The sequence below is a fragment of the Staurois parvus genome, unplaced genomic scaffold (assembly GCF_062004578.1).
Source record: "Staurois parvus isolate SC_StPar_1 unplaced genomic scaffold, SC_StPar_1.0 ptg000517l, whole genome shotgun sequence".
Classification (NCBI taxonomy): Eukaryota; Metazoa; Chordata; class Amphibia; order Anura; family Ranidae; genus Staurois; species Staurois parvus.
Window position 1 is genome coordinate 989,921 of NW_028318313.1, and position 22,910 is coordinate 1,012,830.

General features: G+C 41.2%; 1 protein-coding gene across 3 annotated transcripts in view; it reads left to right on the forward strand.

Annotated features, from left to right (window-relative positions):
• TEC (tec protein tyrosine kinase) overlaps positions 1-22,910 on the forward strand; it is a 145,688-nt gene that overhangs the window by 118,375 nt on the left and 4,403 nt on the right. For all 3 annotated transcript variants that reach the window (XM_089690119.1, XM_089690117.1, XM_089690118.1), the window contains exons 11-17: positions 1,029-1,162; positions 2,196-2,270; positions 2,389-2,560; positions 8,051-8,267; positions 13,667-13,731; positions 19,494-19,612; positions 22,103-22,260. In XM_089690119.1, the coding sequence (XP_089546245.1) occupies positions 1,029-1,162; positions 2,196-2,270; positions 2,389-2,560; positions 8,051-8,267; positions 13,667-13,731; positions 19,494-19,612; positions 22,103-22,260 (940 nt within the window). The remainder of the gene's footprint in view (positions 1-1,028; positions 1,163-2,195; positions 2,271-2,388; positions 2,561-8,050; positions 8,268-13,666; positions 13,732-19,493; positions 19,613-22,102; positions 22,261-22,910) is intronic.

Here is a 22,910-nt window from a genome sequence, read left to right on the forward strand (position 1 = left end):
GGGTGGATCCTGACCATATGGTTAGGAACTTTTCAGAACCTGGACAGACTCTGTGACATCTAAAGCTATCGGCTAGCTGTCGGCTGAAACGGGTCTAAGAGTGCAGAATGAACTGTACACCTGTGATACATAAGAGAAATATAGCCAAATATAGCCAAAAACCACTTCTACTTCTAATGAGGCAAGTACGGATTTCTCTCTAGTGGTTAGTTAACAAATCTATACATTTATGACAATAAAAGCCATAAAAGGGGCATTTAAAACTATTTGAAAATGCAAAAGTGACACCGTGAACTACTCTAAACTTAAATAATAAATCAAAATATGTAGAAATACACTCATTTAAAGGAAAAGAGCCTGTATCTTTCTACAAAGCAGTTTTACATCAGTGGCCACTGTAAAACCTCTGAGCTGAATGCTTACAGACTCTCAGACTGCCATATTAGCTCCTAGCTTTCACTGCAGGGAACTCTAGTATTGCATCTCTTCTATTGTGGAATGTAAACACCTTCAGAACACCTTCAGAACAAGCATACTGTAGCACATTGGGAGGGAAAGTCCCATCTATCTGTAATTTATAGAGTACAGAGAACATTTTTTTTGTTCTAGTCTTCCAGAAAACCTTTTTAGTAGTTCTCAAAAGTTTTACATTAAAACACATGTGTAAAGATAATTAAAATACTATTAGTAATACTAGATTGCTAGGAATAAGATTAAAACTGATATAAAAAAAATATATATTTTTGTGTATTTCTGACTTCAGGTGCATTACAGCATTTGAGTTCGGCTCGGCGAACCCTTCAGTACATTTTAAATATACTTTATGTTTTTTTCCTGGTATTGTGACTAAGTCACTGCATGTAAAGTTCTTTCTCCTTGTAGGGATGGTTACACACCCAGGAAGCACTACATGAAATATTCCTGTCTGTCCTTTGTACTCTACAGAAGCTCAGTTCATGCTATTTTCTGTGTTGTCTACTGAATGCCTCTCAGTAATAATTATAATTACAGTCTCTCTTTCTTTCCAGGGAAAATTCCTCGCCAATACGTCATTATCATATTAAAGAGACACAAGGATTCCCTAAGCAGTATTACCTGGCAGAAAAACACATCTTTAACTCTATTCCTGATATGATTGACTATCACAAGCACAATGCAGCAGGTAAAGTGCTTTAAAACAGTTAAAAACACATTTAAAACAATAGAAACACATTTTACTTGAGGACTAAAGCTGGGTACACATGGGTTGAAAATCGTCTGGTTCAGCAGGGACTAGTTGAATTCCAATCTGTGTTTGACAGAAGCCATTCACATTCTTCTTGTATAGATGCAGGAATCTGTTTGTTTGTTTTGTTTGTTCAGCCCCCTGTAAGAATTCAGCTTAAGACATAAGAATTTGTTTAATTTGACAAAGATGGCCACATACATGTCTTTTTAAGTCACAGGATCCCTGTCCCATAGTTGTACTATACTGCCCTTATAGTAGTGTCCTTTAAATTTAGACTTTTTTTATAATGCTAAATTATATTTTGATCATGTATGCTACTTAATTTAAATCAAAACATATTTTATTTTAAAGAATAAGTTCACCTTTAGTAACTTGTTACATGTTACACATGTACATGTTACACACGTATTTAAGGTGTAACATGATACTGTGCAGTACCCCCCTGTCGCCCCCTCTCTGTGACAGCAGGTGGGCGATCCTCTTCCTGCACCCGCTGTCACATTTTAAAAATGATGTGGCCGCTTATACAGCCGCATCATTCATTCAGAAGAATCTGTGCATGAAGAAACTACAAGTCCCGCCTTCCACAGCAGCAGACAGATTATAGTTCTTAATGAACTCCTGGGCACAGATGAGCACCCTCGTAGTTCATTCACACTCCCTCCAGGTTTCTAACAGAAAGCCTATACAGAGGTATGGACAAGAAAACTGGATGGAGAGTGTAGAGAAGCCTGACATTGCTTCAGCGATGCACTGATTGCACGTGCGATGCACTTCAGGCTTCTGAGGAAAAAAAATAAGCACACATTTTTAAACACGTGCATTTAAATCATAGGGTAAAATCACATATTAATAGAGTGTTCATTAATATTCCTCATTCCACAATGCATGCCTGTTTTATTGAAATCACATAATGTTCTGAGTTTTATTTGTATTTTATATTGGAATTATATTATGTGTTCTCCAGGCCTAGTTACTAGGTTAAGATATCCTGTGTGTCCGAAGAATAAGACAGCCCCTACAACTGCAGGATTCAGCTATGGTAGGGAACGTTACGTTTTTATTGAATATACATTTCTTTACAATTTTTTTTTCGTTTAGTATTTATGTTCACATTTATAACATTACTGGAAAATGTTATGCGGTCTTCATGTTTTCAGATAAATGGGAAATAAATCCTTCTGAGCTCACCTTCATGAAGGAGTTGGGAAGTGGGCTTTTTGGTGTGGTGCGTCTTGGGAAGTGGCGAGCCCAGTATAAAGTTGCCATCAAAGCCATTCGTGAGGGTGCCATGTCTGAAGAGGATTTCATAGAAGAGGCCAAGGTTATGATGTAAGTTCTTTTATACGAGCTGTAGCATACACCATCCCATGAGGTAAAATATATAAAAATATAACTTTTTTTCATTAAAATATAGCTTTCCTTTTTAACTTTAACCACTTCCCTACCGGGCACTTTCACCCCCTTCCTGCCCAGGCCAATTTTCAGCTTTCAGCACTGTCGCACTTTGAATGACAATTGCGCGGTCATGCAAACTGGTACTCATTTGAAATTTTTAGCATTTTTTTGAGAAAGATAGAGCTTTCTTTTGGTGGTATTTAATCACCACTGTTTTTTTATTTTTTGATAAACAAACCAAAAACAACTGAAAATTTTGAAAAAGTTTTTTTCTTAGTTTCTGTTATAAAATTTTGTAAATGAGTAATTTTTCTCCCTCACTAATGTGCGCTAATGAGGCTGCAGTGATGTGCACTGATAGGCACTGATGGGTATTAACAGGCATCACTGGTGGGCATTCACAGACATCACTGATGGGTACTGAAAGGCAATACTCATACAGTGGGGATCGAAAGTTTGGGCACCCCAGCTAAAAATGTGTATTAATCTGCATAAAGAAGCCAAGGAAAGATGGAAAAATCTCCTAAAGGCATCAAATTACAGATTAGACATTCTTATAATATGTCAACAAAAGTTAGATTTTATTTCCATCATTTACACTTTCAAAATAACAGAAAACAAAAAAATGGCGTCTGCAAAAGTTTGGGCCCCCTGCAGAGTTAATATCTTGTCCTGCCCCCTTTGGCAAGTATCACAGCTTGTAAACGCTTTTTGTAGCCAGCCAAGAGTCTTTTAATTCTTGTTTGAGGTATCTTTGCCCATTCTTCCTTACAAAAGTCTTCCAGTTCTTTGAGATTTCTGGGCTGTCTGTCACGCACTGCTCTTTTAAGGTCTATCCATAGATTTTCAATTATGTTGAGGTCAGGAGATTGTGAAGGCCATGGCAAAACTTTCAGTTTACGCCTCTTGATGTAATCCCCCGTGGATTTTGAGGTGTGTTTAGGATCATTATCCATTTGTAGAAGCCATCCTCTCTTTAACTTCAGCTTTTTCACAGATGGCATCAAGTTACCATCCAAAATTTGCTAAAATTTTATTGAATCCATTTTTCCTTCTACTCGTGAGATGTTCCCTGTGCCACTGGCTGCAACACAACCCCAAAGCATGATTGATCCAACCCCATGCTTAACAGTTGGACAGAGGTTCTTTTCATTAAATTCTGTGCCCCTTCTTCTCCTTTGCTCATTCCGGCCAAAAAGTTCAATTTTAACCTCATCGGTCCACAGAACTTGTTTCCAAAATGCATCAGTCTTGTCTATATGTTCGTTTGCAAAGTTCAAACGATGATTTTTGTGGTGAGGACGTAGAAGAGGTTTTCTTCTGATGACTCTTCCATGAAGACCATATTTGTACAAGTATCTCTTTGTAGTGGAATAGTGTACCACAACTCCAGTGTCTGCCAGATCTTTCTGGAGGGATCGTGCAGTCAAACGTGGGTTTTGAATTGTTTTTCTCACAATCCTGCGAGCTGTTCTGTCTGATATTTTTCTTGGTCTTCCAGATCTTGCTTTAACTTCCACTGTTCCTGATGACTGCCATTTCTTAATTCCATTCCAAACAGAGGATATTGACATCTGAAAACGCTTTGCTATCTTCTTATAGCCTTCTCCAGCTTTGTGAGCGTCAACTATTTTCAGTTTCAGTTTTCTAGACAACTGCTTAGAAGAACCCATGGTGCTGATTGTTGGGGCAAGGTCAGATGAGTCTGGGCATTTAAAACCTTTGAGATTGACATCACCTGGTCTTCCCAGACGATGATTGAGAACAATCCATGACACTGGCAGGTCTCAGCTTGGCAAAGGGGGCAGTGCATGCTATAAATTCTGCAGGGGGCCCAAACTTTTGCAGACGCCATTTTTTTGTTTTCTGTTATTTTGAAAGTGTAAATGATGGAAATAAAATCTAACTTTTGTTGACATATTATAAGAATGTCTAATCTGTAATTTGATGCCTTTTGGAGATTTTTCCATCTTTCCTTGGCTTCTTTATGCACATTAATACAAATTTTTAGCTGGGGTGCCCAAACTTTCGATCCCCACTGTATATGGCACTGATAGGTGTCACTGATAGGCAGCACTGACTGGCACTGATAGGCGGCACTGACTTGCACTGATAGGTGGCACTGACTGGCACTGATAGGTGGCACTGACTGGCACTGATAGGCAGCACTGGCTGGCACTGATAGGTGGCACTGACTGGCACTGATAGGCGGCACTGACTGGCACTGATGGGCACTGATAGGGGGCACTGACTGGCACTGATAGGTGGCACTGACTGGCACTGATTGGCAGCACCCATAGGTGGCACTGACTGGCACTGATAGTTGGCACTGAAAGGAAGCTCAGATGGACACTGAAAATGTTTCATTGATGTGCACTGGTAGGCACTGATATGTGGCATGGATGTACACTGACAGGTGACATTGATGGGCAATGACAGGTGGCATTGATGGGCAATGACAAGTGGCATTGATGGACACTGACAGGTGGCATTGATGGACACTGACATATTGCACTGATGGGGCTACACTGATCATCAGGGCACTGATGTAAATGTCCCCTCTGAGTAATGCCGATTACCTGCTCTCCTCTTTTCACAAGCTGTCTGCATGACATCTCGTGAGGAGAGAAATGCGATTGGACACAGCTGATCACATGACAGAGCCGAAGTCATCGGCTCTTTCCGCTGATCAGTGATCCCAGGGACACAGCACACCACCAATCGCCGTGCACGCGTGGTTAGAGTGGGAGGACGTCATATGACGTTCTCCCAGAACAAGAGAACCTCCTTTCTCCCGTCATTTCCTTATATGGCGGGTGGGAGGCGGTTAAACAGAGGAGTTGGGATATGTATCCAGACTTAAACATTATGTAAACCTAACATTTCATGTTCCTGAAATCTGCCTGCTGTACCATGTACTTGTAAGAAAACGTATCCTGTGCTCTTTGTATTGTTTCATTTGTGTGAAATCTTTGCTGTTCATGCGAGTCCCTCTGATTTCCTATTAAAAACTGTCCACACTAAGCAGGAGAACCCACCGTAGTCAGTTCAATAGCTGTGCTGGGAACTCAGCTTGCTTTCCTCCAATGATCAGACTTGTCCTGACTTGTCCTGACACGCCTTCTCCTGCACAGCCATTTACTGGAAAGTTCACTGTACTGTTGTTGCTCCTCCCTCAGCTCTTTTGCAACTGAGAAGAGAAGGTATAAAAAAGGGAAAAAAGGCATTTAAAATGTTTTTTTTAGTTCTGTAAACAAATGTTTTGCATTTCATTTCTATTTTAAACTGCATATTTTAAAATAAGCACTTAGTGTAAGGTTTCATGTGTATGGGCATCAGGATTATGCAACCTCTAGCCCACTGCATCTACCTTGTTTTGACAAATGCATGTATTTGCCTTTCTATGCCCACCATTCACTGCTTAAAATCGTCCACTTGCAGCCTCCTGCATACCTCCCAACTGTCCCTGATTTCGAGGGACTCTCCCTGATTTGGAAGTCCCTTTGTCCCTCATTGCTCCTCATTTGTCCCTCATTTTGGTCTAATCTATATAGTTGTATATAAAATGCGCTATTTATTTTTCAAAATTTCAAAATTGTTGCATTTGTATACTTCAAAAGCCAGTATAAAGGAATATTAGTAGTTTTAAAAAAGCACTCGTGGGTTTAATTAATCTATTTTTTGTATAATTCTCCCTTTAGGGGGCATGGCGGGGGGGTGTCCTATGCCTACATATATTTGATAATAGATGTCCCTCATTTCCATCTCAAAAAGTTGGGAGGTATGCGCCTGAGGTACTGAGAATATTTTTCACGTGAGAAATATAACTCTAGAGGCAGCTACCAGGCACTTGAGATAGAATTGTATATAACACATTGGACCACAAGTGTGATATGAAGGTGTTCCTTATAGGTAAAATGTATCCTCCACAAATCCTTTGCAAGTTGTGATAGACACCATCATAAAGGTTACCTAACTATAAAAAAGCTGTGTTGGTGGCAAGCAGCCAGTTCAAGCCTGCTAAACACCTTGATTGTACTCCACTACTGCAGATGTGAGCTCCCACCCTTAGATCAGTCAGAAGAAAGAATTGTGCTTGTCTAGGATAAATGCTGAAAGATTGTTCTGACCTTGTAATAAATACATTTGTTCTGCTCATCTATTCAAAGTGAACCCGAGCTTATGTACACAGCTAGGTATTATACGTATGCAGGAATGTGCTCATGTAATGTAGAAGGGTGTTGGATTTGTTCCTATTAAATATCAAATGCATTAATAGTGTTAATGTAATGAAGATGAATGCACATGGATTGCACTCACCTTACTACAATAAACATTTATGTTTTGCTAAACTAATTGATATGACTGGGTATAATGATTGTTTTGGGATGTACTCATTATACTGAGGTACTCACTAATAGATGCTGTAAGTGATGTATGTAGATTCAGTGCAAAGAAGAACTCTAAGCTCACTAGGTGAATATTTCATGAAGAGGATATGGTGGTTGATTTACCAGGGGGTTGATTTACTAAAGGCAAATAGACTGTGCACTTTGTAAAGTACAGGTGCACTCTGCAGGAGCAGTTGCTGCAAAGCTTAGTAAATGAGCAGAAGCTCTGCTGACTTCCATCATCCAATAGCATGCAAGCAAAAATGCTGTTTTTCTTTATTTTTCTTGCATGTGATTGGGTATTCTATGCAAAGTGAAGCTGTACATCATTTATTAAGCTCTGGAGCAACTGCACTTTGCAAAGTGCAAGGTTTAACCTTTAGTAAATCAACTCCATTGTGTATAGGGTCTTTGTTTGCAACTCCTGCCATGAAATCACATTTCCCCCCTTTTGTTATTTTCCTTTTCAGACGTAATTAAGCATCACTTCCTTCCAATCAGGTGCTCATAGGTCTCAGGTACTGCTGGCTTGATGGTCAGCAGGTATTTTTTTACAGATCCATCAGTGAGACTGTCTAATAGCGCAGTAGTACCTCCTACCTATACTATATATAAATTAACTGAGCAGCCCCAATCCGCATTTATTTTTAAATTGTTGCATACATGATCCATTTTTTCCATGAGTGTTTGGCCCATGCATACAACATCACCTCTTTCTCCTCTCTCGAAAAGATTGTTCACACAATGACCTTAACAATGTTTTCTTCAACACTTTCCTATGAGCCCGGGGTGGTGGTAACACCCTCTTCTCCCCTGAGTAACACATTCCCTTTGGCTCACACGATGTGGGTGGAGTTACTGTATGTGTGTGTTTATGTATATTATATAGTATAAAAAAATCATAACTTTTTTTTATACTAATGTACATACCTCTCAGACTATAATTAACATAATGCTGTCAGTTTGTTAAAAGCCAAGAATTTGTATTTAAACAACATGATGGATGATATTAGCATGATATTTTTCTATTTAGGAAACTGACTCATCCCAAACTAGTACAGTTATATGGGGTTTGTACTGAAAAGAGGCCAATCTACATAGTGACTGAGTTCATGGAACACGGCTGTCTACTGAACTATCTCCGCCAAAGACAGGGACAGTTCAACGCGGACATTTTGCTCAGCATGTGCCAAGACGTGTGTGATGGAATGAACTACCTGGAACAGAACAATTTTTTACATCGGGACCTGGTAATACATTGAAATACTGTATGCATGTCATAAAATATTAGTGTTTTTAACATTAACATGAAAATATGGTAAAGATATTTTATCGGGGTCCTAATGTTCATAATGATAGTGTCTATGAATGGAAACTCCATTTTGGGAGGAAGGAATGAAGATTACTCTCCTTAGTGTCCTTAGTTCCATTATGGATGTTTTCTGGGAAATCTACCTATGTAATTGTGTAGGACAAACAATTTTCCTATAGAAATCTATGGGGCATTTTTACCACATAAGGTTAGCACAACCTGCTGGCTTCAAGAAAATGGCAGAATAAGTATCAGAGGTACTCAAATGAGTCAGTTGTACACCCTTAAATACTAAACTGGGTCTGTATTTGGTCTCTGCTGCCCTAGAAATTGTAAATGGTGACCTCTTGTCTACAGCTCTGTTACGGGATTATGAAACAGATGACTGCATGCTAGTGGAGCCTTTATTGTTTTCTCATCAAGCAAATCTAATATTTTGGACAAATAATAAATACATTAACTAGAAAAGCTACAATTTCTGGGGAAATTGTGTGAAGTGTTCTTGCCTCCACCAGTAGTCTACAACTGGAGTGGGCGGAGTAACTGGGTGGAGTGGCTTGTCACTCTGCTGCCTGCTCACACACCTGGGTTCCTATGGCAACTCACTCTACAGCAAGGGCAGAGAAGAGCGGTTAAAAACAAACTGCTCCAACTTGCTCACTTCACTGGCAGTTGCCATCTTCAAACGGTTGTAGTTTAAAAATTGTTAATTCTACACTGAAGAGCTTTATATTGTGAGAATCACAAGACCCAGACCTACATTTTGATGCATAGTATGTCTCTGAAATATTAAAAATGAAGGCACAGTTGCAGTTTAGAAATTGCCCTTCAAATTTGAGGTGGCTAGAGTGGAGTTTCAATGAATGTCAATGGACGGCGTGAGTTGCAAACAAATGGTCATATTGTGAAAACTATCAGACTATGGCTTAGCCGTGGACATTTTTAGTGGCAGCAGGGATAGCTGAACGTTTTGATATAAGATTTGTGTAAGTGGGCTTGAAAATGAGGGAGTGATGGCAGTTTAGAAATCATGTCCTGATTTTTCAGCTCACACTCTAGCTTTTGTCAGCTCCCACTCTAGTTTTGAACATTCCGCCATCCATTCCTATGGGACCAATTTCACCACAAAAACGGCAATATTTCATGAACCATTCGGCAAAACGTTCCACAAAATAACAGCACACCAATCAGGAACAATCCGCACGTTTCGGTATATTACTGTCTATGTAGTGTAAAAACTGTGGGAGGAGTTAGGGTGGTAAATTTGGCTATAATAATAAGAATATATATGTGAGATAACAGTAAGTGGTCTTGCCATGCAAGAACACTTAATTACCCAAAATCATGCCCAAACAACTGAAACACTGAAAATGTGTCCCTATATAAAGTATAGTTCTCTAAGATCTGTTCCCACAAATGTTTTACTGACTTTCTCATAAATGTCCTCTAGTAATTCCCCCAGATCTCCCAGAAAATAGTGTGACTATGTATTCCTATGGAACTCTTCACACTGATCTGTTTCGGGTCATGTGCGTTTTTTTATAATCCTGCTTGCTGCATTTTGGTGCAGGTTTAGTGCAGTAAAAAAAACGCACCAAAAACATCTTCTCGTTGAAATCAATAGAAAACCTGGAAAAAAACACGCTAGCAACGCACCCATATTGTGTTTTTGGTGTAGTTTTTGAGTCACATGTCCTGTAAACATATACGTTTTTGCCATGTTTTTGCCACAGATCAGTGTGAAAGTAGCCTTAGTCTTTAACTTTTTGATGATTGTAAAGTGCTGAGCAAACAATCTCAGCTAACTGGCCCTCCAACTTAATAAAAAAATAAATGTTTAAATTGTTAATAAAGACGTTATTTCTTATTTCTTTTATCCATGCCCCTTGCTGCTACGTGCCGTAAAATGATAGTATTGTTACAGTATTACCTGTCAAAAGACGCTCTCAAGTGTTGAACTGTCAGTATAGGGACACTTGTCTTGCTATAAAGATAGTTCTACCCGTTCTTTTAAAACTTTGAACACTGAGTCTATAACAGGAGTATAGTTAGGGGTATATATACAGTGGGTAAAGAAAAGAATCACCCCCCCCTTTAAATAATCACATTTTGTTGCTTTGCAACATGAAATAAAGAAAGACACAGTTTTTGTTTTATCCAACTTTATCTACTCAGTGCAACTTATAACATCCAAGTTAAAGATGTGACATTAACATGTTAGGACATTTAAAAAAAAAAAATCAAAAACAGAATCACTGAGTTGGAAAAAGGATTACCATCTTGTGTCAGTATTTTGTTGAACCACCTTTTGCTTTAATTACAGCCTTTAGTCTGTTGGGATATGTCTCTACTAACTGCACATTTAGATTTTGCAATATTTTCCCACTCTTCTTTGCAGAACTGCTCAAGTTTGGTTAAATTGGTGACTGTTTGTGGACTGCAGTCTTCAAGTCAATCCACAGATTTTCAGTGGGGTTTAAGTCTGGACTCTGACTTGGCCAAGCAAGGACATTCATCTTTCTCTTTTTCAAGCACTGTGTGCTAATTTTTGCTGTGTACTTTGGGTCATTGTCATATTGGAAGGCAAACTGTCTTCCGATTGACAACTTTCTGGCTGAGGACAGTAGATTTTCCTCAAGAATTTGATGGTATTTTGCCCTATCCATTTTTCCTTCTATCCTGACAAGTGCTCCAGTCCCTGCTATAGAAAAACACCCCCATAACAGGATAATACCACCTCCATGTTCTAATCCAGTGGGGGTATGCTTGAATTTCACCAATTTTGGAGAAACCTCTTTACAATCATGTATTAAATAGACTGCTACTGCCACTCTTTATGGATTTGCTGATGGTTACCACCAGGACCAGACTCCATGCATTTAATGTATGAGGGAGGCTTACTTTCTTTACATATCCTCCCCTGGATGGTGCCTAAAATACTGGGCATCAGAGGGAGGTAAAGATACCATATACATGTACAGTGTTTGAGTTCCCTCCTCTGGACTACATTTGGTATGGTGTTCTGTCTGGGACCCTTGTATGGTTGTCCCCAATGAGATGCATCCAATCTACAATCTAGTGTAAGAGTGAGGTCTTAAGCAAATTAGAGCATCTACAGGACATCCGTCTCTGGACTACACACTTTTATCTCCATATGGGGCCTCCATTATGTTTCCATCTATTTCATCTTTTTTTTGAGTGGTAGAAACTTATGATGCAAGGAGCATCCCTTTGAAGAGGACTCACAGTTACTAACTTTGGAAGTTTACATGCTGAGCATCATGATCCTTTTAGAGAAAGCTACTTAATGTTATTATATGTTTATCTAATTGATATCATTGGTACCCCTAGTAGGGGATATAATGCAAGACCTGTGGAGTGTGGTGTTTTTTGTTGTTTTTAGATATGTCTTTGTCTAATAAAGGAATCATTTATGTGCCTTTGACCACCAGCCCCATTATTTAGTATAGGTATAATACAAAAACCCACCAGTCTTGGTTGAGTCCATAAGTAATCGTTTCTAATTCAGTTTACTATTGTAATGTTGATTAGGGACTCCTGGATCGCTAATTAGTATTGACCTTGAGGCTTCTGTTTGGAGGTTTTGAATGACAACAATTTTACCGGACAGGAAGGGAAGTAAAACCTATAACAAGGACACAGACAGAAATAAAAATCTGACAGGGATTCTAGCCTTCCCCTATTCCTTTTAATATCTGTCTGTGTTGCTGTTGGAGATTCATGCTCTCTTCCTGTCTGCTATAACTATTGTTCCCGGGACAGTAAGTGAGGGAAATCTCTCTAACAGAAGTAATAAACCATTTTTGCTGGATATACAATTTAGGCTACTTTCACACTTGTTCCCCTCAAAAACACTTGAAAAATGACTAGCATTTTTGAGGCGTTTTTCAAGCGGAACATCCTGGACATGTGACTTACTTTTGTAGCTCAAATTAGGCAGATTTGCACGTTTGAATTCACTAACAAACACTACTAAAATACTGCATGAGTTATTTTATTAGGTCATGCGGTATTTTAGTAGTGAAAACCATGGTTAATGTTTCAGCCGTCAGCGGGGTTCCCCACTGACAGCTGAATGTAAAAGAAAGAATTGCCGGCAATTAAAAAATATATAAAAACGGCGTGGGGTCCCCCCCTCCATCCATACCAAGCCCTTCGGGTCTGGTATGTATTTTTAGAGGAACCCCCATGACAAATAAAATGGCATGGGGTCCCCCCAAAATCCATACCAGACCCTTATCTGAGCGTGCAGCCCAGCAGGTCAGGAAAGGGGGGTGGGACTAGCAAGTGCCTCCTCCTCCTGAACCATACCAGGCCACATGCCCTCAACATGGGGGGGTGATCCCCCCCTAAAAGCACCTTTTCCCCATGTTGATGCGGACAAGGGCCTCTTCACCATAACTCTGGGCTGTGGCTGTGGGGGTATGCGGGTGGGGGCTTATCGGAATCTGGAAGCCTCCTTTAGCAAGGGGGCCCCCAGATCCCGCCCCCCATGTGAATAAGTATGGGGTACATGGTACTGCTACCCATTCACAAAAAAAAAACTAGTGTGAAAAAAGACAGGAGACAGTCTTTGACAAGTCCTTTATTAAAAGAATGAAAATAAAAGAATGTCCCCCGAAGTAGATTCAACATCAATCACAATGCCTGCCACTGCCGCCAACCGCAAAAAAAGAAAAAAAAAAGCTCCCAACGCTTGCTCCCGGACATCTGACTGCTCTGCTGGCTATCACGTATGTGAGCCTGCCCCCGTGTGACATCATTGACCCAGCATACCCCGGTTGATGATGCCACACGGGGGCAGGGTCATGCGGGTGATGTCATTGGGTGGCCCCACCCCTTACATATTGTAGCCAATTCTTTCTTTTATTCAGCTGTCAGTGGGGAACCTCAATTGACAGCTGAAACAGCCAGACCTTCCCACATGTGCGGTGCGTTTTTGGAGAGGTTTCAAGCGTTTTTGGAGCATTTTTGAGGCAGTTTCCATTCATTTCAATGGGAAGAGGCATTTTTTTTAACTCCCTAAACATGCCTCAAAGATTCTACAAGCAGGAGTTTTTACACCGCACTACAAGTGCAACGCCTGAGTTTGAAAACATACATAGATAAACATTCACATACACAGGGAAGCAGTTTTCTTGAGCTTTTCAGGTGTTTTTTTTATTGCAAAAACGCTTCAAAAACTCCTCAGTGTGAAAGCAGTTTTAAGCTTTCAGTTTTTAAGCAATTACTGGTTCTTTTTTGCTTGTTTTGAATAATGCTGTCTTGTATACTTGATGGAGTTGATGCTGATGAGTTAATGTGTTGTCTTTGCAGGCTGCCAGAAACTGTTTAGTAAATGATCTTGGTGTAGTAAAAGTTTCTGATTTTGGAATGACAAGGTAAGCACTTTTAAACACTTTGCAACATGTGTTAGATGGTAATGTGGAGGTTGATGATGTGCAGTTTAGCAGTTTCCAGTTCAGATTAGTCAGACAGTAGTGATGTGTTGCTGTGGGGTAATGTACTCTGCTGTGCCTCATTTTTAGAGTAGCCATATTACTTTACACTGGCCAATCTTTTATTCTTTAACTGTCAGTTTAATAAACTTTCTCTAGGGTACACTCACAAACACTTGAGCAACAAAAGTATACTATGTAATATTATTATACAGGATTTATATAGCTCCAACAGTTTGCTCAGCGCTTTACAAAATAAAGGGAGATAATACAGCAACAATACAGTTCAATACAAGAGGGTTAGAAGGGCCCTGCTCCTTGGAGCTTACAATCTAAGAGGAAGGGGCTAGTAGTACAAAAGGTAATAACTGTGGGGGATGGAGTGGTAGGAGGAACAGAAGATTCCATTATTAGCTGAAGGCAGGATAGGCTTCCCTGAAGAGATAGGTTTTCAGAGATTGCCTAAAAGTGGGCAGAGTAGGCGATAGTCTGATAGATTGGGGTAGAGAGTTCCAGAGGATGGGGGAGGCTTTGGAGAAATCCTGGAGACGAGCATGGGAGGAGGGGACCAGGGAACTAGAGAGTAGGAGGTCTTGTGAGGAGCGAAGAGTACGTTTTTGGGTGGTATTTGGATACCAGATTGGTGATGTAGTTTGGGGCAGTATTATGAACAGCTTTATAAGTCAATGTTAGCATTTTGAATTTTATCCGTTGGGCAATCGGAAGCCAGTGGAGGGATTGGCAGAGAGCGGTGGCGGATACGGAGCGCTTAGTAAGGTGGATGAGTCTGGCCGCAGCATTCAAGATAGACTGAAGCGGGGATAGCCTGTGGTGGGGTAAGCCGGTGAGGAGGGAGTTACAGTACTCAAGGCGTGATATAATGAGGGAGTGCATGAGTTGCTTAGTGGTTTCCGGGGTTAGGAACGGACGTATATTGAAGATGTTACGGAGGTGAACTCTGCATGAGTTTGTCAGCAAATGGACTTGGGGCTGGAAGGACAGATTGGAGTTTAGGATGACACCTAGTACTCTGGCTTGAAGGGAGGGACTGATGGTGTGTTGTTGGTCTTGATGGAGAAGTCGGGGGGGGGCGTGGGCTGGGGGGAAACTAGGAGCTCAGTTTTGGACAGATTTAGTTTGAGGAAGTGGAGTGACATCCAGCCCGATATGTCGCTCAGTAGGCTTGTGATACGAGTGGAGACTGAAGGGGTGAGGTGAGGGGTAGAGAGGAGCAGAGAAGTTTAAATGGTTTTATATGTGATTGTTAATGTTTTGAATTTTATTCATTGGGCAATGGGAAGCCACATTACTGTCACCATTAATAAGCCACAAACCCCTCTCCAACACATTTAGAATAGAACAGCTTGGAAAAAGGTAATCTAGTAATATACTGTAGAGCACAGGTGTCAAACACAAGGCCCGAGGACAAAATCTGGCCCTCCAGGCCATTTCATGTGGCCCTCAGACCTCTCCTGCAGCTGTGGCACCCCCCTTATCTCCACCTTGTCTCATCAGTTGGCAGAAGAGAGGAGGATAGGACTCCTCTGCTAAATCCTGTGCTTCTCCATGCACCCGCAGGAGGCTCATCTCTGCAACCCCCCCGCCCTGGGTCTTAGCAATTGGCAGCAGAGAGAAGGACAGAACTCCTCCTACAGATCCTGCACCTCTCTGTGCAGTCGCAGCACCCCCTCATCTCTTAACTTCCCTGGTCTCAGCATACAGCTGACTCCAGACCTCCTCTGGTCCTACTCCAGACCCTGCACTCTCTGCTTCCCAGCTTCACCTCTAGCTTCTTAAAGGCCACAGCAGGTAAGGGAGGTGCACTATGATGTAAGGGAGGGTGGAGTGCTCTGGACATCTAGTCTTTCAGATACAGCCGACCTTTTGAACAAAACCATAATGCTGACGTGACCCACCATGAAATTGAGTTTGACACCCCTGTTGTAGAGTTTCTCTTAGCCAAAATGTTATAAAAAGCATGTTTTTTTATAATATCTCTAGCTGAATAAATCATTAGGTGAGTGACTCGTCCCTTATTGGAGAGAGTGAGGGGAAGTTTCAGTTAATAGGGGCCAGCTGGAAGGGAGACAACTACTGCTGTGCTGGCCCATTGTGCACTGGAAATCCTTTGTCTTGTATTAAATGTTTAATTATAAAACAAAGAATGTTCTTATGTAGTAAAATTCATATAAAACACCAATTGAAAAATGTGGAAACCATAAAAAAAATCTACTAAAATTGACCCAAAACCAGTACAGTTTACTTTTAAGTTTCAGAGGTGTTTCACTTCTGTACATTTTTCTGTATGGATATTGTATATAAGGGCATATTTATAAAAAATATAAACTGCTATTTGAATAGAGATGAGATGAGTGGGCACAAGCTATTATCAGTGGCTGACAGCCTTGAACCACTGCATGAGGCCTGTTTCAAAACTGAAAAACTAGCTGCTTAGAAAAGTCACTTGAGAATGTACTGTCCCATTCTTTTGCAGTTATAGAGACTCCGTCACTACCTAAAAAAAGATTGCAACTAAAAGTAAAAATATCAAATATTCAATCCCTTAACTGAAATGTGTTTTTTAAATACAGTAAATTATTTAATTTGTGATATGCCTTTAAACATGCTAAAAATGTGACTACTCCAGGAAGAGTCTATTCTCTAGCACAGCCCCCACCCTCTCCTCTTCTGGGAGTGTCTAATTAATCTCTGTGTTGGCCAAGCTCCTCCACCCCTCACCTCACCCCCTCACCTTCCTATATATTGTTTTATGTAGATGACAGAAGAGGAGAGGGGTAATACTATAGAGTGTCACTTGAGTGAGAGCTCTGAGTCTGCTGGGGTTGCTGACTTCACATCTAAGCAGTAGTAGTCACCCAGCAGTAAGCGGTAGTAGTCACCCAGCAGTAAGCGGTAGTAGTCACCCAGCAGTAGTCTCAGCAGTAGTCCCACCCAGCAGTAGTCTCAGCAGTAGTCCCACCCAGCAGTAGTCTCAGCAGTAGTCCCACCCAGCAGTAGTCTCAGCAGTAGTCCCACCCAGCAGTAGTCTCAGGGCTCAGCAGTAGTCTCACCCAGCAGTAGTCTCAGGGCTCAGCAGTAGTCTCACCCAGCAGTAGTCTCAGGGCTCAGCAGTAGTCTCACCCAGCAGTAGTCTCAGGGCTCAGCAGTAGTCTCATCCAGCAGTAGTCTCAGGGCTCAGCAGTAGTCTCACCCAGCAGTAGTCTCAGGGCTCAGCAGTAGTCTCACCCAGCAGTAGTCTCAGGGCTCAGCAGTAGTCCCACCCAGCAGTAGTCTCAGGGCTCAGCAGTAGTCTCACCCAGCAGTATTCTCAGGGCTCAGCAGTAGTCCCACCCAGCAGTAGTCTCAGGGCTCAGCAGTAGTCTCACCCAGCAGTAGTCTCAGGGCTTTTGAAATTCTGCAAAAAGAAAGCTTTATAGCTTAATGGCATGTTTAAAATTGGCTAAATTCACACAAACTGTTATAGCAAGATTTTTTACTGGAATGGATGGTCTGATGTATGGATCACTGTACATTTGTACAGTGAGTGAATGGCAGGATATGCTGTATGCTCATGGCCTACAAACACCATACCTTCCAGTTACACAGAATACATTTTATTCTTCTTTAAGACAATATCTAATTCTTTTTTAGAATGTACAGCATTACCATAATGCACATTAGGGCAGGAAAAAACAGAACTAGTAAACACTGGCAACGTGTTAGTTTTGTTGATTTCCTAATAGATAGGGTTCCAAGAATTCAGCAGTATCATGGTATTTTCCTAAGAAAACTGCATAAAAACACTGACAAGGGTGCCAAGTTATGAATCCTCAACCCTTCTATAAAGACCTGTGGAGAGTAATGTAAAGAGAATGCAAACTGGTGTGTTTTTTGTACAAATATTTAAACGGCACAACAGTTTCTCCTTTTGCTAAGTGCTTTGTGTAAGGTACCAGTGTTGAAGTGGCAGTAAACACTGCTTGGCGACTTGTACCTACAGGCAAGATTAAAATAAAGCTTACTTGTAGGTGAAATTAATATCCTAAACGTACACTGTTTAACAGATTTATACTATTCTTCAGCCAGTGATGTCACGGACGGGACGGTGGGGACTCCAGCTAATTGCAGCACTGGGTAAGGGGTCAGTGGAGAGATAGTGTGGATTTTGGCTGAAATTAAAGAGGAACTGAGCTCTGTGCCAATAAAAGGGCAAGAACTAGAACCAGTATTGCCTGTGGTCTACTTGCAGCTCATCTTGTTTACTACTGTTCATGTGATCACTGATTGGCCAATCAGGGATCACATAAAGGGACCTCACACAGAGGGTCCCGGACAGCGCATGCAGCCAATGGATGCAGGGGGATGTTTAGAAACGTCCTCCCACATCAGCAGCGCTCCTGCCCGGCTGTTTATCGGCAATGGGCTGAACGGGAAAAGGTTAACTGGGGGCATAGATAGCAATATAAACTGACAAGTGTTCTAATCCCTCTCCACTTTATCCAAAACTAAATAAAAATGTTTTGCCTTTAGTTATACTTTACATTTATGCACAGAGTCAATATTTGCAGACTTGACCCCTCTTTTTCAAGACCTCTGCAATTCGCCATGGCATGCTGTCAATCAACTTCTGGGCCACGTCCTGGCTGATGGCAGCCCATTCTTGCATAATCAATGCTAAGAGTTTGTTAGAATTTGTGGGTTTTTTGTTCACCCGCCTCTTAAGGATTGACCACAAGTTCTCAATGGGATTAAGGTCTGGGGAGTTTCCTGGCTATGGACCCAAAATTTTAATGTTTTGTTCCCCAAGCCACTTAGTTATCACTTTTGCCTTATGGCAAGGTGCTCCATCATGCTAGATAGGCATTGTTCATCACCAAACTGTTCTTGGATGGTTAGGAAAAGTTGCTCTCGGAGGATATTTTTATACCATTCTTTATTCATGGTTGTGCTTTTAGGCAAAAGTGTGAGTAAGCCCACTCACTTGGCAAAGAAGCAACCCCACACATGAATGGTCTCAGGATGCTTTACTGTTGGCATGACACATGGCAGCATTCACCTTTTCTTCTCTGGACAAGGTTTTTTCCAATTGCTCCAAACAAAGGGGATTCATCAGAGAAAATGACTTAACCCCAGTCCTCAGAAGTCCAATCCCTGCACCTTTTGCAGAATAGCATTTTATCCCTGATATTTTTCCTGGAGAGAAGTTGCTTCTTTGCTGCCCTTCTTGACACCAGGCCATCTTCTGAAAGTCTTTGCCTCACTGTGGGTGCAGATGCACTCACACCTGCCTGCCACCATTCCTGAGCAAGCTCTGCACTGGTGGTGTCTCGATCCTGAATCTACTTTAGGAGATGGTCCTGGCACTTGCTGGACTTTTGTGTGCTCCCTGAAGCCTTCTTCACAACAATTGAACCTCTCTCCTTGAATTCCTTGATGATCCAATAAATGGCTGATTTAGATGCAATCTTAGTAGAAGGAATACCCTTGCCTGTGAATCCCTTTTTGTGCAATGATGACTGAACATGTTTCTTTGCAGGTAAATTAATATTTGTGTCATTCTCAAAACTTTTGGCCAGGGCTGTACATGCTATAGCATTTTGTATTCTATTGAGTGGTAGTTTTCTCTCTGTGAAGTAAATTGATGACTATTCATAATTTTCTTATGGCTTTGATAGAGTAACAAATGTATTTCCCGACATAATCAGGTATGTCCTTGATAACCAATACACAAGTTCTTGTGGAGCCAAATTCCCTGTGAAGTGGTCACCACCTGAGGTCTTTAACTACAGCAAGTTCAGCAGTAAATCGGATGTCTGGTCCTTTGGTAAGAGAACTGTAGAAATATATTGTACAATTTGTTTTTTACTATGTGGTGCCTTGGCCTGCATTATCCTGTCCCTTTTAGGATAGCCTAAGACAGGGGTGGGCAACTGTGGCCCTCCAGCTGTTGGTGAACTACAAGTCCCATTATGCTTCTGCTTTTGGGAGTCATGCTTGTAAATGTCAGTTTTGCAATGCCTCATGGGACTTTTAGTTCTACAACAGCTGGAGGGCCACAGTTGCCCACCCCTGGCCTAAGACATTAGATCCCTTCTGCTTCTCTGTACAGGATCTGGCCTGTGTGTGAAGATTCCCTGTATATTTCTGCAGAGGAATCTCCTGGCTTCCTTATATGAGATGGCAGAGCTGAGCAGGACATATAAAGCCATGAACTTCAGAAAAGCATGCTGGCAGAGAGATAACAATAGCTATTCAGCCTTCCTATTATCATAAACAGGTTTTGTTGTATTTTATCTTTAAGGTAGGGTCTTTACATTTCAACATTATTGCTACATGTAAATAGACTGTGAGCTCAGCAAGGGCATTTGCTCCAGAGCTTAGTATATGAGGTGAAGCTTCGCTTTGCAAACAATGGCCAATCACATGCAAGGAAAAAAAAAAAAAAAAAACACCAGCATTTTTGCTTGCACATGATCAGATGATGGAAGTCAGCAGAGTTTCCCCTCATTTACTAAGCTCTGGAGAAACTACAGTTGCAAAATGCTCAGCCTATTAGCCTTTAGTAAATCAGCCCCAATGCCTCACTCAGTTTTTTTTTTTAGTGTATACCTTCTTTTAAGTGCATTTTTGTGCCGATTTTTTCTTGTCCCACATGAAGATACTTATGAAAATAGGTTTACAATTTTTAGCACACAAAAAGAACATTCTCTCCAAAATTACTTATTGAAGTGGAAGTTCACTCTGGAATTTGGCTAAAAACATTAAAAAGCCATAAAACACATATACCGTGATAAACGTATAGCACCGTATTTGACATCTGTCTGCACTCTGGCTGTCCAGCAGTCAGCACTGGAAACTGCCAGCCATTTACAAGCAAAACAATGCTACTCATGGGGGTTTATTTACTAAAGGCAAATAGACTGTGCACTTTGCAAGTGCAGTTGCATTCTGCAATTGCAGCTGTTCCAGAGCTTAGTAAAGGGGAAGTTCTGCTGATTGGCATCACTCAATCATGTGCAAGCAAAAATTTTTTTTTTTGTTTTCCCTGCATGTGATTGGGTATTTTTTGCAAAGTGAAGCTTCACCTCATTTATTTAGATGTGGAGCAATTGCACTTGCAGAGCTGGCCTATTTGCCTTTAGTAAATCAACCCCACATTGTCACTTCCACACATGCTATCTAGTTGGTCTGTAGATTAAAGCTAGTAACACCAGACCTTCACAATCCTATCTGCAGGGTGATCAATGCTGAAATGCTGAAAGTTGACCTATACTCCCCAGGCCGGGGTCTATAGTGTGGAAGTGCTTGCCTGGAATTTTCTTCTGCATGCATTCTAAAAATGTTATTATGAAAAAAAAATGTTGCCCTCTACCCTTTACCCAAAGTTAGACTTTCAGTATAGCTCATTTTATTTGTATCTTAATCTCTTGTAATATATTTTTTTGAGAGCCTTAAGCCTAAATTTAAGCAAAACTATAAAAAAACAAAATCTGCACAAGGGACAGAACTTGTTACATTTAATGTGAAGTGTCCCTTGTGCTGGAGCTGGCTGTCATACATGATATAAAGGACTCTGTCCCCCATATTCTGCAGCCATAGTATTCCAGTCCTCCCCAGCTTAATATGAATGCTCATCAAGACTGCAGACTAAGCCAGTCCTTTCTGCCCCCTCCTCCAGATATAGAAGCTATATGATAGCTTCCATGAGTGAAAAGCGGTCTATGAGTGGAGGAAGCGAACCTTTCATTCATCTGCCCATCCTTAGTTCATACTACTTTTCATTGATGCAAGCTCTAGGACAACTTCAGAGAGAGAGAGGTGGGGGGCACAGTTGGCAGTGGACGAGTGCCTATGACAGAGCCAGCATTCATATTACCCCTGCAGCATTGGAAGATTACTACTGTGGTGTATGGGGGGAGGGGGCAGCTGTGGTCTTTGAACTATCAACTATGACTTTCAAATATGAAAGCCGGCACCAGCACAAAGGATACTTTGCATTAAATCCAAAGACATGCTGGTAGGTTAATTGGATCCTGTCTAAATTGGCCCTAGTATGTGTATGTATGAATGTGAGTTAGGGACCTTAGATTGTACGCCCCGTGAGGATTAGGGACTGATGTGAATGTACAATATATATGTAAAGCGCTGTGTAAATTGACGGCGCTATATAAGTACCTGTAATAAATAAATGTAATCACCGTGCCTTGTGCTGATTTAAAAAAAAAAACATTTTAACTAAACTTAGGCTTGAAAATATCTTGATCAGACACTGTAAACCCTAACAAGCAAATGGTGTCACTTTGTTTCTTCTCAGGTGTGTTAATGTGGGAGGTGTTCACTGAAGGTAAGATGCCCTTTGAGAGCTACTCCAATGTGGAGGTGGTAGAAATGGTGACAAGAGGGGAAAGACTGTATAGACCCAGGCTGGCTACAAACAGAATTTACACAATAATGATGGCCTGTTGGCATGAGGTAAGACCACAGAAAAAATGTAGAAATGATATTGTGATTCCAGCATGACCTAAACATACATCTGATCTTATGCTAGTTATGGTCCTCCTCATTAATGAATGCATAAGCAATGGAAACTGATGCAAAAATTGAGTTGTTGCTTATTGAGCCGGAGCGAGAAAACTGAAATCTGACTTGTTTTGTTGGCTATATACCTCTCAGCAGCCTTAGCAAATCACAAACTAATATGAAAAGAAGAATTTCCCTACATCTGACCATGAAAATGCTCTATTAGGTAGAGACATTAGTGAACTTGGCAGTTGTGCATCACTCCCACTCAGAGGCTGACTGACAACTAATGAGGCCCCAGGCCATAGGGGATCATGGGGCCCCTGTGTCCTAGCCCACACTCAAACTACACCCAAAAAAGCCTATGAAAGGTACCAGGGGCATTTCATGGGGCCCCCTACTGACCCCGGGCCCTCGGGCAGTGCCCACGTGCCTGAAAGGTCAGTCCACCCCTGTTCCCACTATAGGATATATAGATTTTGGTAAAAATAGGACACCTCTGTAAGTGGTTGGTCGGGGCATGATCCCCTCGTCTCCCGCAGACATACGTTAAATCCAGTATTCCTGTTGTTCTAATGGACAAATACATTTCATAAAAATCA